The sequence below is a fragment of the Canis lupus genome, chromosome 12, assembly GCF_011100685.1.
Source record: "Canis lupus familiaris isolate Mischka breed German Shepherd chromosome 12, alternate assembly UU_Cfam_GSD_1.0, whole genome shotgun sequence".
Classification (NCBI taxonomy): Eukaryota; Metazoa; Chordata; class Mammalia; order Carnivora; family Canidae; genus Canis; species Canis lupus.
In genome coordinates, this window is record NC_049233.1 from 65,758,242 (window position 1) to 65,774,100 (window position 15,859).

The window sequence follows — 15,859 nt, forward strand, 5'->3', positions numbered from 1 at the left end:
ATAAGAAATTGATTTAGTTTACAAGCATATTTGTAGAATTGATGGGAAGGATTTCTTCTTCCTGCCATCATCTCTGTAGCAGTTTTCATTGAAAATATTAGCTAAGGATATATGCAGTAACTCAACACCAACCAATAATAGATGTGTAGATCACCCTAACTTTTTTTTTCTTAAAGATTTTATTTATTTATTTATTCATGAGAGACACACCAAAGAGAGGCAGAGATATAGGCAGAGAGAGAAGCAGGCTCCCTGTGGGGAACCTAGTGTGGGACTTGATCCCAGGACCCTGGGATCACAACCTGAGCTTTGGCTCAGATGCTCAACCACTGAGCCACCCAGGCACCCTAGAAAATGTTTTTAAGCAAAATATAATGAAAATGTAACATTGAAATTTTTAGGAAGTTGCTAAAACAGTTCTTTGAGGAAAATTTGTAATTAAAAAAATTTTTTAGAGGAAGAAAAGTCTCTAAAATCAGTGACCTAAGATTTTACCTTAAGAAGGCAAGAAGCAATCTATTAAATGGGAGAAAATCTTTGGAAATCATATATCTGATAAGGGTTTAATATCCAAAATATAAAAAGGACTCATACAACTCATACAACTCAATAGGAAAAAAACCCACAATCTGATTAAAAAGTGGCCAGAAAGATCTAAATACATTTTTCCAAGGAAGATATACAGCTGGCCAACAGGTATATGAAAAGGAGCTCAACATCACTAATTGTCATGGAAATTCAAATCAGAACCTCAATCCGTTGTCACCTCACACCTCTTAGAATGGCTGTTATCAAAAAGACAAAAAATAGCAAATCTTGGTGAGGAACTGGATGAAAGGGAACCCTTGTGCACTGTTTGTAGGAATGTAAATTGTTGCAGCCATTATGGAAAACTGGAAGTTCCTCACAAAATAAAAAATGGACCACAGTATGCTCTAGCAATTCTACTTCTGAAAACTGAACTCTTAGATGCAGGGAAGGGATTGATGGTTGCCAGAAGTGAAGGGTGGAGGGTGGACAAAATGGGTGAAGATGGTCAAAAGGTGCAAACTTCTAGTTATAAAATAAATAAGTCCTAGGGATGTAATTTATAGCATGATGACTGTAGTTCATAATACCATATTGTATATTTGAAAATTGCCAAGACAGTAATCTTTAAGATCTACTTTAAGGGTAGATCTTTTAAAAAAATATTGTAAATTATGATGATGGTAACTGGACTTATTGTGAGCATGAGCAATCATTTTGTAATATATACAAATATCAAATCATGTACACCTGAAACTAATACAAAGTTGTCAATTATATCAAGTTTTAAAATTTTATTTAAATTCAATTAATTAACATATAATGTATTACTGGTTTCAGAGGTAAAGGTCAGTGATTCATCAGTCTTATATAACACTCAGTGCTCATTACATCATCTGCCCTCCTTAATGTCCATCACCCACCCCCATCTCCTTCCCCTCCAGCAGTCTTCAGTTTATTTCCTATGATTAAGAGTCTCTTGGGACACCTGGGTGGCTCAGTGGTTGAGCCTCTGCCTTCAGCTCAGGGCATGATTCTGGTGTACCGGGATCAAATCTCTCATCAGGCTCCTCGAGGGGAGCCTGCTTCTCTCTCTACCAATGTCTCTGCCTCTCTCTCTGTGTCTCTCATGAATAAATAAGTTAAATCTTTAAGAAAAGAAAAAAAGGGTCTCTTATAGTTTGTCTCCCTCTCTGATTTTGCCTTGTTTTATTTTTTTCTCTCTTCCCCTATGATCCTCTGTTTTGTTTCTTAACTTCCACATATGTGTGAGATCTTATGATAATTTTCTTTCTCTGATTGACTTATTTAACTTAGCATAATTTCCTCTAGGTCCATTCACGTTGTTGCAAATGGCAAGATTTCATTTTTTGATGACTAATATTCCTGTGTGTGTGTGTGTGTGTGTGTGTTGTGTATGCACACCGCATTTTCTTTATCCATTCATCTGTCAAAGGACATCTGGGCTCTTTCCACAGTTTGGCTATCGTGGACATTGCTGCTATAAACATGGGGGTGCAGGTGCCCCTTCAGATCACTACATTTGTGCCTTTGGGGTAAATACCCAGTAGTGCAATTGCTGGGTTGTAGTAGCTCTATTTTCACCTTTTTGAGGAACCTCCATACTGTCTGTCTTCCAGGTGGCTGCACCAGTTTGCATTCCCACCAACAGTGTATGAGGGTTCCCCTTTCTCTGTATCCTTGCCCACATCTGCCATTTGCCGACTTGTTAATTTTTAGCCATTCGGACTGGTGTGAGGTGGTATCTCATTGTGGTTTTGATTTTATTTCCCTGATGCCCAGTGATGTTGGCATTTTTTTCATATGTCTGTTGGCCATTTGTATGTCTTCTTTGGAGAAATGTCTGTTCATGTCTTCTGCCCGTTTTTTAATTGGATTGTTTTTTGAGTGTTGAGTTCCATTAGTTCTTTATGGATTTTGGATACTAGCCCTTTATCTCATATGTCATTTGCAAATATCTTCTCCCATTCTGTAGGTTGTCTTTTGATTTTGTCGACTGTTTGCTTTGCTGTGCAAAAGTTTTTTATCTTGGTGAAGTCCCAGTAGTTCGATTTTGCTTTGCTTCCCTTGCCTTTGGAGACACATCTAGTAAGAAGTTGCTGTGGCTGAGGGCACAAAGGTTTCTTCCTGTGTTCTCCTCTAGAATTTTGATGGATTCCTGTCTCACATTTAGTTTTTTTTTTTTTTTTTAGATTTTATTTATTTATTCATGAGAGATAGAGATAGATAGATAGATAGAGAGAGAGAGAGAGAGAGAGAGAGAGAGAAGCAGAGACACCGGGAGAGGGAGGAGCAAGCTCCATGCAGGGAGCCTGACATGGGACTTGATCCTGGGTCTCCAGGATCACGCCCTGGGCTGAAGGCGGCACTAAACCACTAAGCCACCTGGGCTGCCCACATTTAGATCTTCTATCCATTTTGAGTCTATTTTTGTGTATGGTGTGAGGAAATGGTCCAGTTTCCTTCTTCTGCATGTGGCTGTCCATTTTTTCCAACACCATTTGTTGAAGAGACTGTCATTTTTCCTTTGGATATTCTTTCCTACTTTGTTGAAGATTAGTTGGCCATAGAGTTGAGGGTCTATTTCTGGGTTCTCTATTCTGTTTCTTTGATCTTTGTGTCTGTTTTTGTGCCAGTTCCATACTGTCTTGATGATTACAGCTATATTACAGCTTTGCAATATAGCTTGAAGTTCGGAATTGTGATGCTACCAGTTTTAGTTTTCTTTTTCAACATTCCTTTGGCTATTCAAGGTCTTTTCTGGTTCCATACAAATTTCAGGATTATATGTTCCAACTCTGTGAAATAAGTTGATGTTATTTTGATAGGGATTGCATTGAATGTATAGATTCCTCTAGGTAGTATAAATATTTTAAAATATTTGTTCTTCCCATCCATGAGCATGGAAAAATTTTCCATTTCTTTGTGTCTTCCTCAATTTCTTTCCTAAGTGTTCTATAGTTTTCAGAGTATAGATCTTTTGCCTCTTTGGTTAGGTTTCTTCATAGGTATCTTATGGTTTTGGGTGCAATTGTAAGTGGGAATGACTCCTTAATATCTTTTTCTTCTCTCTCATTGTTAGTATATTGAAATGCAACTAACTGATTCTTGTGCATTGATTTTATATCCTGCCGCTTTGCTGAAATCCTGTATGAGTTCTAGCAATTTTGGGGTGGAGTCTTTGGGTTTTCCACATAGAGTATCATCTCATCTGCAAAGAGTGAGATTCAGATGCCTTTGCTGATTCAGATGCCTTTCATTTCTTTTTGTTATTTGATTGCTGAGGCTAGGACTTCTAGTACCATGTTGAACAGCAGTGGTGAGAGTGGACATCCCTGCTGTGTTCCTTTTTTTTTTTTTTAAAGATTATTTGGTTATTTATTCATGAGAGACACACATGCACAGAGAGAGGCAGAGACACAGGCAGAGGGAGAAGCAGGCTCCATGCAGGGAGCCCAACATGGGACTCCAGGATCACGCCCTGGGCTGAAGGCAGGGCTAAACCAAGCCACCTGGGCTGCCCCCTGCTGTGTTCTGACCTTAGGGGAAAAGCTCTCAGTTTTTCCCTATTAAGAGTGATATTCACTGTCAGGGGATCCCTGGGTGGCTCAGCGTTTTAGCGCCTGCCTTTGGCCCAGGGCGCGATCCTGGAGTCCCCAGTCGAGTCCCGCATTGGGCTCCTGGCATGAAGCCTGCTTCTCCCTCCTCCTGTGTCTCTGCCTCTCTCTCTCTCTCTCTCTCTCTCTCTCTCTCTCATAAATAATAATAATAAAAAGAACGATATTCACTGTGGGCTTTTCATATATGGCTATATGGCTTTTATGATATTGAGGTATGTTCCCTCTAACCCTATACTGTGAAGAGTTTTCATCAAGAAAGCATATTGTACTTTGTCAGATGCTTTTTCTGCATCTATTGAGAGGATCATATGGTTTTTGTCCTTTCTTTTATTAATGTAGTGTATCCCGTTGATTGATTTGTGGATGTTGAATCACTCTTGCAGCCCAGGAATAAATCCCACTTGGTTGTGATGAATAATCTTTTTAATGTACTGTTGGATCTTATTGGCTAGTATCTTGGTGAGAATTTTTATATCCATGTTCGTCAGGGATATTGCTCTGTTATTCTCCTTTTTGGTGGTGCCTTTGTTTGATTTGGGGTCCAGGTAATGCTGGCCTCATAGAGTTTGGAAGTTTTCCTTCCATTTCTATGTTTTGAAATAGCTTCAGAAGAATAGGTATTAATTCTTCTTTAAATGTTTGGTAGAATTCCCCTGGGAAGCTCTCTCATCCTGGACTCCTGTTTGTTGGGAGATTTTTGATGACTGCTTCAATTTCCTTGCTGGTTATGGATCTGTTTAGGTTTTCTATTTTTTCCTGTTTCAGTTGTGATAGTTTATACATCTCTAGGAATGCATCCATTTCTTCTATATTGCCTAATTTTATGGCATATAGTTGCTCATAATATGTTCTTACAATGATTTGTATTTCTTTGGTGTTGGTTGTGATCTCTCCTCTTTCATTCATGATTTTATTTGGACCCTGTCTCTTTTCTTTTTGAAAGTCTAGCCAGGGTTTATAAATCTTATTAATTCTTTCAAAGAACCAGCTCTTAGTTTTGCTGATATGTTGTATTGTTCTTTTGGTTTCCATTTCATTGACTTGTGTTCTAATTTTTATTATTTCTCTTCTGCTGGGTTTATGCTTTATTATCTCTTCTTTCTCCAGGTCCTTTAAGTGTAAGGTTAGGTTGTGTATTTGAGACCTTCTTGTTTCTTGAGAAAGGTTTGTATTGCTATATACTCCCCTCTAAGGACTGCGTTTGATGCATCCCAAAGGTTTTGAATAGTTGTGTTTTCATTTTCATTTGTTTCCATGAATTTTAAAAAATTCTTCTTTAATTTCCTGGTTGACCCATTCATTCTTTAGTAGGATGCTCTTTAGCTTCCATGTATTTGAGTTTTTTCCAGATTTCCTTTTGTGATCAAGTTCCAGTTTCAAAGCATTGTGACCTGAAAATAGGTAGGGAATGATCTGTCTTTTGGTACTGGTTGAGACCTGGTTTGTGACCCAGTATGATCTATTCTGAAGAATATTCCATGTGCACTTGAGAAGAAGGTTTATTCCATTGTTCCAGGATGGAATACTTGAATATATCTGTGAAGTCCATCTGGTCCAGTAGGTCTTTCAAAGCCTTTGTTTCCTTGTTGATCTTCTGCTTAGATGATCTGACCATTACTGTGTGTGGGGTGTTAAAGTCGCCTACTATTATTGTATTATTATTGATGCGTTTCTTTAATTTTGGTGTTAATTGGCTTATATAATTGGCTGCTCCCATGTTAGGGGCATAAATATTTACAACTCTTAGATCATTTTGTTGGATAGACCCTTTAATTATGATATAGTGTCCTTTGTCATCCCTAATTACAGTCTTTGGTTTAAAATCTAATTTGTCGGATATAAAGGTTGCCACCCTTGTTTTCTTTTGATGTCCATTAGTATGATAAATGGTTTTCCACTCCCTCACTTTCTATATGGAGGTGTCTTTGGGTCTAAAATGAGTCTCTTACAGACAGCATATCAATGGGTCTTGTTTATTATCCAGGCTGATACCCTGTGTCTTTTGATTGGGGCATTTAGCCTAGTTACATTCAGAGTAACTATCAAAAGATATGAATTTAGTGCCATGTATCACCTGTAAAGTCACTGTTCCTATATATTGTCTCTGTTCCTTTCTGGTCTATGTTACTTTTGGGTCCTCTCTTAAAGGTTCCCTTTTTTTTTTTTTAATTTATTTTTTATTGGTGTTCAATTTACTAACATACAGAATAACCCCCAGTGCCCGTCACCCATTCACTCCCACCCCCCGCCCTCCTCCCCTTCTACCACCCCTAGTTCGTTTCCCAGAGTTAGCTTTTAATATTTGTTTGTTTTAGGGCTGGTTGGTTATCACAAATTCATTTAGTTTCTGTTTGTCTTGGAAGCTTTTTATCTCTCTTGTTTTTTTCAAAGGTCTTATTTATTTATTTGACAGAGAGACAGAGAGTGAGAGAGAATGAGAGAGAGAGAGAGAGAATGAGCATGAATAATGGGGAGGAGTAGAGGGAGAAGCAGCCTCCCTGGTGAGCAGGAAGCCCGAAGTGGGACTCCATTCCAGGACCCTGGTATTGCGACCTGAGCTGAAGGCAGATGCTCAATGGAGTGAGCCACCCAGGCACTCCTCTCCTATCTTTTTTCAAAAAGATTTATTTATTTATTTATTTATTTATTTATTTATTTATTTATTTATTTATTTATGAGTTTTAAAACAGTTTTATGATTTGCTTTGGGTTTTATAGTATAAAACTTTATCAGTCTACCTTCAAGTGATGTTATACCACTTCTAGTATAGTGTAAGAATCTTACTTTTCATATGATACAATCATTTTTTCCTTCCAGCTTTTGTGGTATCGTTTTCATATATTTTATTTCTGTATGTTATAAATCCCCAAATATGCTGTTATGTTTGCTTTAAATAGTTATCATTTATATTTTAAAATGTTCTAAAACATTTTATTTATTTGAGAGTGCACAAGTGGCAGGGGAATTGGGGGTTGGAGAGGCAGAGGGAGAGGAAGAAGGATAAGTAGAGTCTATACTGAGTGTGCCAGTTTGCATTCTCATCAGCAGTGCACAAAGGTTCGTTTTTTTCCACATTCTCATCAACACCTGTTTCTTGTATTGTTGATTTTAGCCATTCTGACAGGTGTGAGGTGATATCTCATTGTAGTTTTGATTTGTATATCCCTGATGATGAGTGATGTTGAACATCTTTTCATGTTTGTTGTCCATCTGATACCTTTTTGGAGAAAGGTCTGTTCGTGTCTAATGCTCATTTTTAATTGTATTATTTGGTTTTTGGGTGTTGAGTTATAGCAGTTCTTTATATATTTTAGATATTAACCCTTTATCGTATGTCATATTTGCCAATATCTTCTTCCATTCCATAGGTTGTCTTTTAGTTTTGTTGGCTGTGCAGAAGCCTTTTATTTGATGTAGTCCCAATGGTTTATTTTTGTTTTTGTTTCCCTTGCCTTGGGAGACATATATAGAAAAAAGTTGCTAAGGCCAACGTCAAAGAAGTTACTGCCTGTATTCTTTGCCAGAATTTTAATGGTTTCAGGTTTCATATCCATTTTGAATTTATTTTTGTGAGTGGTATAAGAAAGTAGTCCAGTTCCATTCTTTTGCATATTTTGTCCAGTTTTCCCAACACCATTTGCTGAAGAGACTCTTTTTCTCACTGAATATTCTTTCCTGCTTTGTCAAAGGTTATTTGACCATATAGTTGTGGGTTCCATTCTGGGTTTTATATTCTCTTCTATTGATCTGTGTGTCTACTTTTATGCCAGGAGCACACTGTTTTGATTACTACAGCTTTGTAATGTAACTTGAACAATGGAATTATGATGCCTCTGGTTTTACTTTTTCAAGATTGCTTTGGCTCTTTGGAATCTTTTATGGTTCTATACAAATTTTAGAATTGTTTGTTCTAGTTCTCTGAAAGATGCTGTTGCTATTTTGATAGAGATTGCATTAAATATGTAGATTGCTTTGGGTAGTATAGACATTTTAACAATATTTGTTCTTCAATCCATGAGCATGCAATGTCTTTCCATTTCTTCTGTCTTCAATTTCTTTCAACAGGTCTTCACCTTTTTGGTTAGATTTATTCCTAGGTATCTTATTATTTTTGGTACAGTTGTATATGGGATTGTTTTCTTAATTTCTCTTTCTGCTGCTTCATTATTGGTTTATAGAAATGCAACAGATTTCTGTAGATCCTACAACATTACTGAATTTATTAGTTTTAGCAGTTTTTTGGTGGAGTCTTTTGGGTTTTCTATATATAGCATGTCACCTACAATAATGAATATTTTACTTCTTCCTTACCAATTTGGATGCCTCTTATTTAGTGGACATCGTTGTCTTGTTCTTGACCTTTGGGGAAAAGCTCTCACTTTTTCTGATTGGGCATGATATTAGCTGTAGGGTTTTCCATATTTGGCTTTTATTATGTTGAGATATATTCCCCTTAAACCTATTTTGTTGAGAGTTTTTATCATGAATGGATGCTCTTTGTCAAATGCCTTTTCTGCATCTATTGAAATGATCATATAGTTCTTATCCTTTCTCTTATTGATGTGATGTATCATGTTGATTGATTTGTGACTATTGAACCACCCTTGCAAACCAGGAATAAATCCAACTTGATCATGGTGAATGATTTTTTAAAATGTATTATTGTATTCAGTTTGCTAGTATTTTATTGAGGATTTTTGCACTTGTGTTCATCAGATATATTGGCTTGCAGTTCTCTTTTTTTGTGATGTATTTTTATCTGGTTTTGGTATCAGGGTCATGCTGGTCTCATAGAATGAATTTGGAAGTTTTCCTTCCTTTTATATTTTTTGGAATAATTTGAGAATTATAGGTATTAACTCATCTTTACATGTTTGGTAGAATTTGCCTGTGAAACTATCTGGTCCTGGACTTTTGTTTTTTGGGGAGTTTTTGGATTGCTGATTTCTTTGCTGATTACCAGTCTATTCAAATTACCTATTTCTTCCTGTTCAGTTTTGGTAATTTATATATTTATGGGAATTTATCCATTTCTTCTAGGTTGGCCAATTTGTTGGCACATAGTTTTTCATAATATTCTCATAATTTTTATTTCTGTGGCTTTGGTTGTTATTTATCCTCTCTCATTTTTGATATTATTTGAATCCTTTCTCTTTTTTGCCTGACAGGTCTGGCTGGAAGTTTCTCAGTTTTATTGATATTTTACAAAGAACTAGCTCCTGGTTTCATTGATCTATTCTATTGTTTGTTTTAGTTTCTATATCATTTATTTCTGCTCCAGTCTTTATTATTTCTTTCCTTCTGTTCATTTTAGATTCTGTTTGTTGTTCTTTTTATAGCTCCTTTAGATGTAAAGTTAGGTTGTTTGAGATTTTTCTTCTTTTTTTTTTTTTTTTGAGATTTTTCTTCTTGAGGTAGGCCTGTGTTGCTGTAAATTTTCCTCTTATGACCACCTTTGCTGCATTCCAAAGTTTTGGGACCATTGTATTATCATTTTCATTTGCTTCCATGTACTTTTTATTTATTCTTTTATTTCTTGGTTTACCCATTCATTGTTAAGTAGCAGGTTATTTAACCTCCATGTATTTGTGATCTTTCCAGACTTTTTCTTGTGGTTGACTTCTAATTTTATAGGCTTGTGGTATTAGAAGATTCATGGTATGTCTTTAATCTTCTTGAATTTGTTGAGGCTTGTTTTGTGGGCTAAAATGTAACTTCTTTTGGAGAATGTTCCATGTGTACTTGAATGTATATTCTGCTGTTTTAGTATGGAATATTACGAATATATCTGTTAAATCCATCTGGTCCAGTGCGTCATTCAAAGCCATTGTTTCCTTGTTGATTTTTGATTAAATAATCTTTCCATTGATACAAGTGGGGTGTTAAGGTTCCCTACTGTTACTGAATTATTATCAATTAATTCTTTTATTTTTGTTATTGTTACTATGTTACTGTTTTATGTATTTGAATGCTCCTATGTTGGGTGCATAAATATTTACAATTGTTGTATCTTCTTGCTGGACTGTCCCCTTTATTGTATATAGGGTCCTTTTTGTCTCTTGTTACAGTCTTTGTTTTAAAGTCTAATTTGTGCAATATAAGTATTTTTACTCTGACCTTCTTTTGACATCCATTTGCATGATAGCTGTTTCTCTGTTCCATCACTTCCAATCCGCAGGTGTCTTTCAGTCTGAAATGAGTCTCTTGTAGGTAACATAGATGGATCTTGTTGGGTTTTTTTTATTCATTCTGTCACCTTATATCTTTTGATTGGAGAATTTACTCCATTTACAATCAAAGTAATTATTGATAGGTATGTATTTATTGTCATTTTATTATTTGTTGTGATGTTGTATCTAATGACTTTCTTTGATCCTTGTCTTTCATGTTTTGCAGAATTTTTTAGTGATATGTTTTTATTTCTTTCTCTTTATTCTTTGCATATTTAATTAGTGGTTTTTGATATATGGTTAACATTAGGTTTGTATATAACCTCTTCTGTGATGCTTGGATTTTTAAGGAAAAGATCAGTATATCCATGTACATCTCCAAAGTATTTAGATTCTTGTAATTACTTTAAAAATCCTCTTTGCATATATTTCGTCTATAAGTATTATTATAGTTATTCACTGTGGAGAATGTAGAGGTCCTTATAACAGTCTTGAAAAATGAATGTGCCATAATTTCAGTACTCTGTCTTATATGACCAAGTGCTCATTTAACTCTATTTAGAGAGCATTAAAAAATTGTAGGCAAGAACTTCTGCTGAATTTTTAAATAGTATTTAGTAAACAATGACAAATATTGATATAAATGTATTATAAAAATCTTTATGTCTAAGAAAAATAATATTAAACAACTAGAATGAAAAAATTGGTAGCTAACATTTCAGGAGATGGATCTATTGCATTGATAATTAGCATAATATTTGAATTGCAGAAAACTCTTCAATTTAATGAGTACAGTTCTTTTTCACTTAAGTGTCCTATAAAAACCTAAAGGTTTTCAAGCCAAATGAATTTTGTTTAGAATTCTATTAAGAAAATACTTCTCAGAGCATAAAGTTTGGATTATATATCTTTATAAAGGCAGATTGTTTTTAAAGTTGACTCTTTAAAAAATTAACTCTTGAAGACTATTACTAGATTTTAACTTTGCTGATGAATTGGAAACTTTCAATCAAGAATATTACAAGTGGGCTTTTTATATCTTTCATTGTCATGAACCTTCTGAAAGGTACATACTTGTTAAGTTGCGTCTCAGAACCTTGTATGTCCACAAGAAAGATATTATTCTGTAAGTGAGACCAAAAGGTTATCTTAACATAGGTAAACTTTCATTAGTGTAATAGCTCAGTGTTAATTTTATAACATTGTGTTCTTCGATATTCACTTTGGTATTTTTCCCAATAAGTTTTAAAAGAACTTACTGTGATATAATTGATATACAATAAATGACATGTATTTAAAGAGTACAATTTACAAAATATTGGCATGTGTATACATCTGTGAAGTCCCCACCACAATCAATATAATGAACATTTCCATCACACTCAAAGCTTTCCTCTTTCCCTGTTTCATCTCTCCCAGTCAGTGTTGTCCTGCTGGCCCCTTCTGTAGGCAACCATTATTAATTTGCTTTCTGGTAGTATAGCTTTAGCTTGCTTTTTCTAGAGTTTTATATAAGTGGAATCACATAGTATGTACCTTTTTTTTTTCTTCTTTTGGTCTGGCCTCTCACTCTGCATAATTATTTTGAGATTCATCTATTTTGTTATGTGTTTGGTTTCTACTTTTTATTGCTAAGTAGTATTTCATTGTACAGAAATGCTACAGTTTGCTTATCCACTCACCTAATTATGGACATTTGGATTGTTTCCAGTTTTTGGCTATTATAAATAAAGCTGCTGTAAACTTTGAGTGTATTTAAAGTATTTTAGTTTTTGGGACATCTAGCTGGCCCAGTCAGTGGACCATGTGACTATTATCTTGGGGTCATGAATTCAAGTCCCACATTGGGTGTGGAACCTATTTAAAAAAATCAATAAAATAAAATTATTTTATTTTCAAATTCTACCACTTACTGATATTCATGGCTGTCAGCTCTTATCATACAGCAGTGTTTTTATGCACTTTCCCCAGCAACTTGATGATTAGGGAAGATTATGAAAATACCTAACTTAATCCATTTCCTGCATTTTACCCATTTTATTCATTTGAGGTATTGATTATAGGAAAGGAAAGATCTCATTTTGAATTTGAAAGTTCTGACAGCCTGGCCAGCATTATCTTACTTTTATAATATCCCTAAATAAGAATATTAAATGTAACTGAATTAAAGCCTCTAGTTCTTAATTAACCAAAGAGCTTTGCAGTTAACATTCGACACTGCAATGATGTTATGATGAATATTTTTCTAAAGAGAATAAATTTTCCTAATAACCATATTTTATTTCCATAAGTAAATGTAACAGTTGAAGACTATCTCAGTTATCTAATTTCCTCTAAACAAGGAAATAGGGGCAGCCCGGGTGGCTCAGCGGTTTAGTGCCCACTTTCAGCCCAGGGCCTGATCCCGGAGACCCGGGATCGAGTCCCACGTCAGGCTCCTTGCATGGAGCCTGCTTCTCTGCCTGTGCCTCTGCTTCTCTCTCTCTGTCCCTCATGAGTAAATAAATAAAATCTTAAAAAAACAAACAAACAAAATAAAGGAAATAGGACAGCCCGAGTGGCTCAGTGGTTTAGCGCCGCCTTCAGCCGGGGTCCTGATCCTGGGTACCCGGGATCAAGTACCACGTCGGGCTTCCTGCGTGGAGCTTGCTTCTCCCTCTGCCTGTGTCTCTGCCTCTCTCTCTGTCTCTTGTGAATAAATAAATAAAATCTTTAAAAATAATAAACAAAGAAATATAGAAAGCATCCTATAAAGCATATTTAAAAGAAAATTGAGACGCATAATGTAATTCATGGATTTTATTATTGAGAAAACTTTTTTACTGCTCCCATTTTATACTTTTTAAAAAAAAAAAACTCATTTCTTTAGGTTTTGGTTTTAAAGAAATGCTTTGTATGAAATAAAATTTCAATCTCTTGAATAAAATTCCAGATCCTTTTTTTAGAAAAAGGAAGAATATAGAAAAATATGCAAAACTTTAAATTTGTTATCCCTTTTCACTTATTTACTCTTGACAGCGTTTGTTCATGTGTGTGGATATGTGTCTGAACACACATACACTGTGACACATGTATATATAAAAAACACCATTCTAAGGCAAAAAAAAACTAGCTGTTTATTACTTATAACTGCATTAAATTTACAGTCCTTTGAGAATGGATTTTTGATTTTTAGATAATGTCTTTTAAAGTGGCCTTAGTGTCATTTATCTTAATGTTAAATGCATAGCCTTGATATAAACATGTTTAGTTTTGTTTTTTGATGTGTTTTATTAAAAGGCTAATCTTGTTACATACTTTTAATTCTGTACTGAGAATTTTTAGTATAGGTTGAGATAAAGGGCAATATAATTCCTTTCCCAGTAAGATTCTATGTGTTGGAATATTCAATACTTTTAAAAATATCTTATGTTGAGTCATTAACTTTAGGATTATTTGTGATATCTTCCAAATTCTTTTATTGCTTTTTAGTATAGTTTAAAGCTAATTTGATTGAATGTCTTTTGATTTTCTTTCTGTAATTGTCAGTTCTTCCTCTTATTAAGAAAATAATGAATTTTGTGTAGTGCAAGAATAGAAATCAATTTTGGCTATTTTTCTTTTGTGTGTTTACCTTTTTTACAAATAGAAAGCTTCATTTTCCAGGCTAAGATATGAGCTAACATTGGATTTAGGCTAAGTAAAAAGCTAATAGCAGTTTTTTTTTTTTTTTTTTTCCAGATCTCTATAAAAATGGACTCCAAAGAGCTAACTTCGTACCATTCATTGCTGTCCTAAAGGTAAGGAAAATCACTTACTTGTGTTCACTGATTAATGTCGTATTGATTGATAATTAAGGGCTTTTATAGGATTGCTAAGGGCTTGCATTCAAGCAAAATTCATTTTGATATTAGACAGTTACAGTCAAAGACAGTAAAGGAGAAAAGAATTTTTTTATATAGTATTCATCAATGTGTACACAGGAGAAATTACAAAATATAGTCTAAATTATTGTCTAACTGAAACATTTGATAGTTTGCATTTATAAATTTTAATTTGAGGTTTGCTCATAAATATTATAGTGGAATGTTTAACCTTATACATTGATTTCTGAAAAAATATTTAATGTTCTCTGTTTCTTTTAGGTTAATGGTCTTTAACATGTTTTCTCTGCTATTAAAGTTGCTATTCCAGAGTAGCATTATTACAAAAATATTCTAATATATTTAAATGTGATTGCCATCAAGTTATCATGAAATTATGTCAAGTTGAGGCACATAGTTTAAATATTTGTGTGTATCATCACTGCATAGTTTGAAATAGTCTTCATTACAATCTGATTAAGAATAAAGTAGTCTCCTTTTCACTGTTAATTTAAATAATTTTTTACACAGTTATTCAATAATTCTATATTCTACCAACATTTATTGAGAACCTACTATGTGCAAAGTGCTACATTAGGCATAATGGGTAGTGCAATCATGAATTTTCTGTTTCTTGCATACAAGTCATTTACAATCTAGTTGGGCATATAATACATACACAGATATCTATAACACAAAGCAAAGTGAAATATCAAAAAAGTACTAAAGAGAAGCATATGTGCCAAATATAATTCCCATAATTCTTAGTTACATAATTTTTCCCGGTCTAAAATAATATAACTGAAGAAGGGATAAAGTTCTATTATTTTTTAAAACCTAAAACCTCAAAAATTCGTATCAAGAATTAGAAATAATGGGGCACTTGGGTGGCTTGGTTGGATTGAACGTGGACTCTTGATTTTGGCTTAGATCATGGTCTCAGGATCCTGGGATCCAGCTCCTGCCAGCTCTGCACTCAGTGGGGAGTCGCTGGAGATTCTCTCCCTTGCCCTTTGCCCCTCCCCCCACTCATGCATGTATTCTCTCTCTTTCTCTAAAATAAATAAATACTTGAAAAAAGGAGAATATTTTTTCTTCAAATATTCTAAAGATAAAGTCAGACGATCTTTTTGAAGTTGTTGTTGATACTAAACTGTATTCCCTGTGCTATACTTAGAATTAAAACATCTATTTTCCTGACCAATTTTAAGTTCCCAGAGGTTTTTAATTTCTGTGAGATATTTATAGATATAAGGAAAAGTACTCTTTGAAGATTTATGCTCTTAGTAATTTTTTCCCCTTTATATAAATCAAGTTTTACATTTGGAGAGAAGGTAAATCTACAGTGTTTTCTCCATGCTGGAAATCCAAAGTGATTGGTATATGTAGATACCAAAATGTGAACAGGGAAGCTGAGAAAAATGAGTGATAAAAATAGTATCTTCAGGTAGCAGGAAATATATGAAATATGAAGAGTGAAGGCTCACATAATGAAACAAGTTTTTAGGGAACTTGGTAGGTATACTTTTTTTTTTTACCACAAACCTTATTTTTTGGCCAGTAATTTATCATACTTTATTAGCATTATTAATAAGCAACCAAATTAGCTAGATTTAATTTAAATTTTTTCCGTTTCTCACCCCTTTTTTTAGTGGGGGGAGAGAAGAAGGAAAACCAA

General features: G+C 34.4%; 1 protein-coding gene across 2 annotated transcripts in view; it reads left to right on the plus strand.

The window, feature by feature from the left end:
• AFG1L (AFG1 like ATPase) overlaps positions 1 to 15,859 on the plus strand; it is a 202,207-nt gene that overhangs the window by 94,933 nt on the left and 91,415 nt on the right. For both annotated transcript variants that reach the window (XR_005368108.1, XM_038554878.1), the window contains exon 7: positions 14,060 to 14,118. Coding sequence is in view for 1 of the 2 variants with exons in the window: in XM_038554878.1 (XP_038410806.1) it covers positions 14,060 to 14,118 (59 nt within the window). In the remaining variant the exon portion in view is untranslated. The remainder of the gene's footprint in view (positions 1 to 14,059; positions 14,119 to 15,859) is intronic.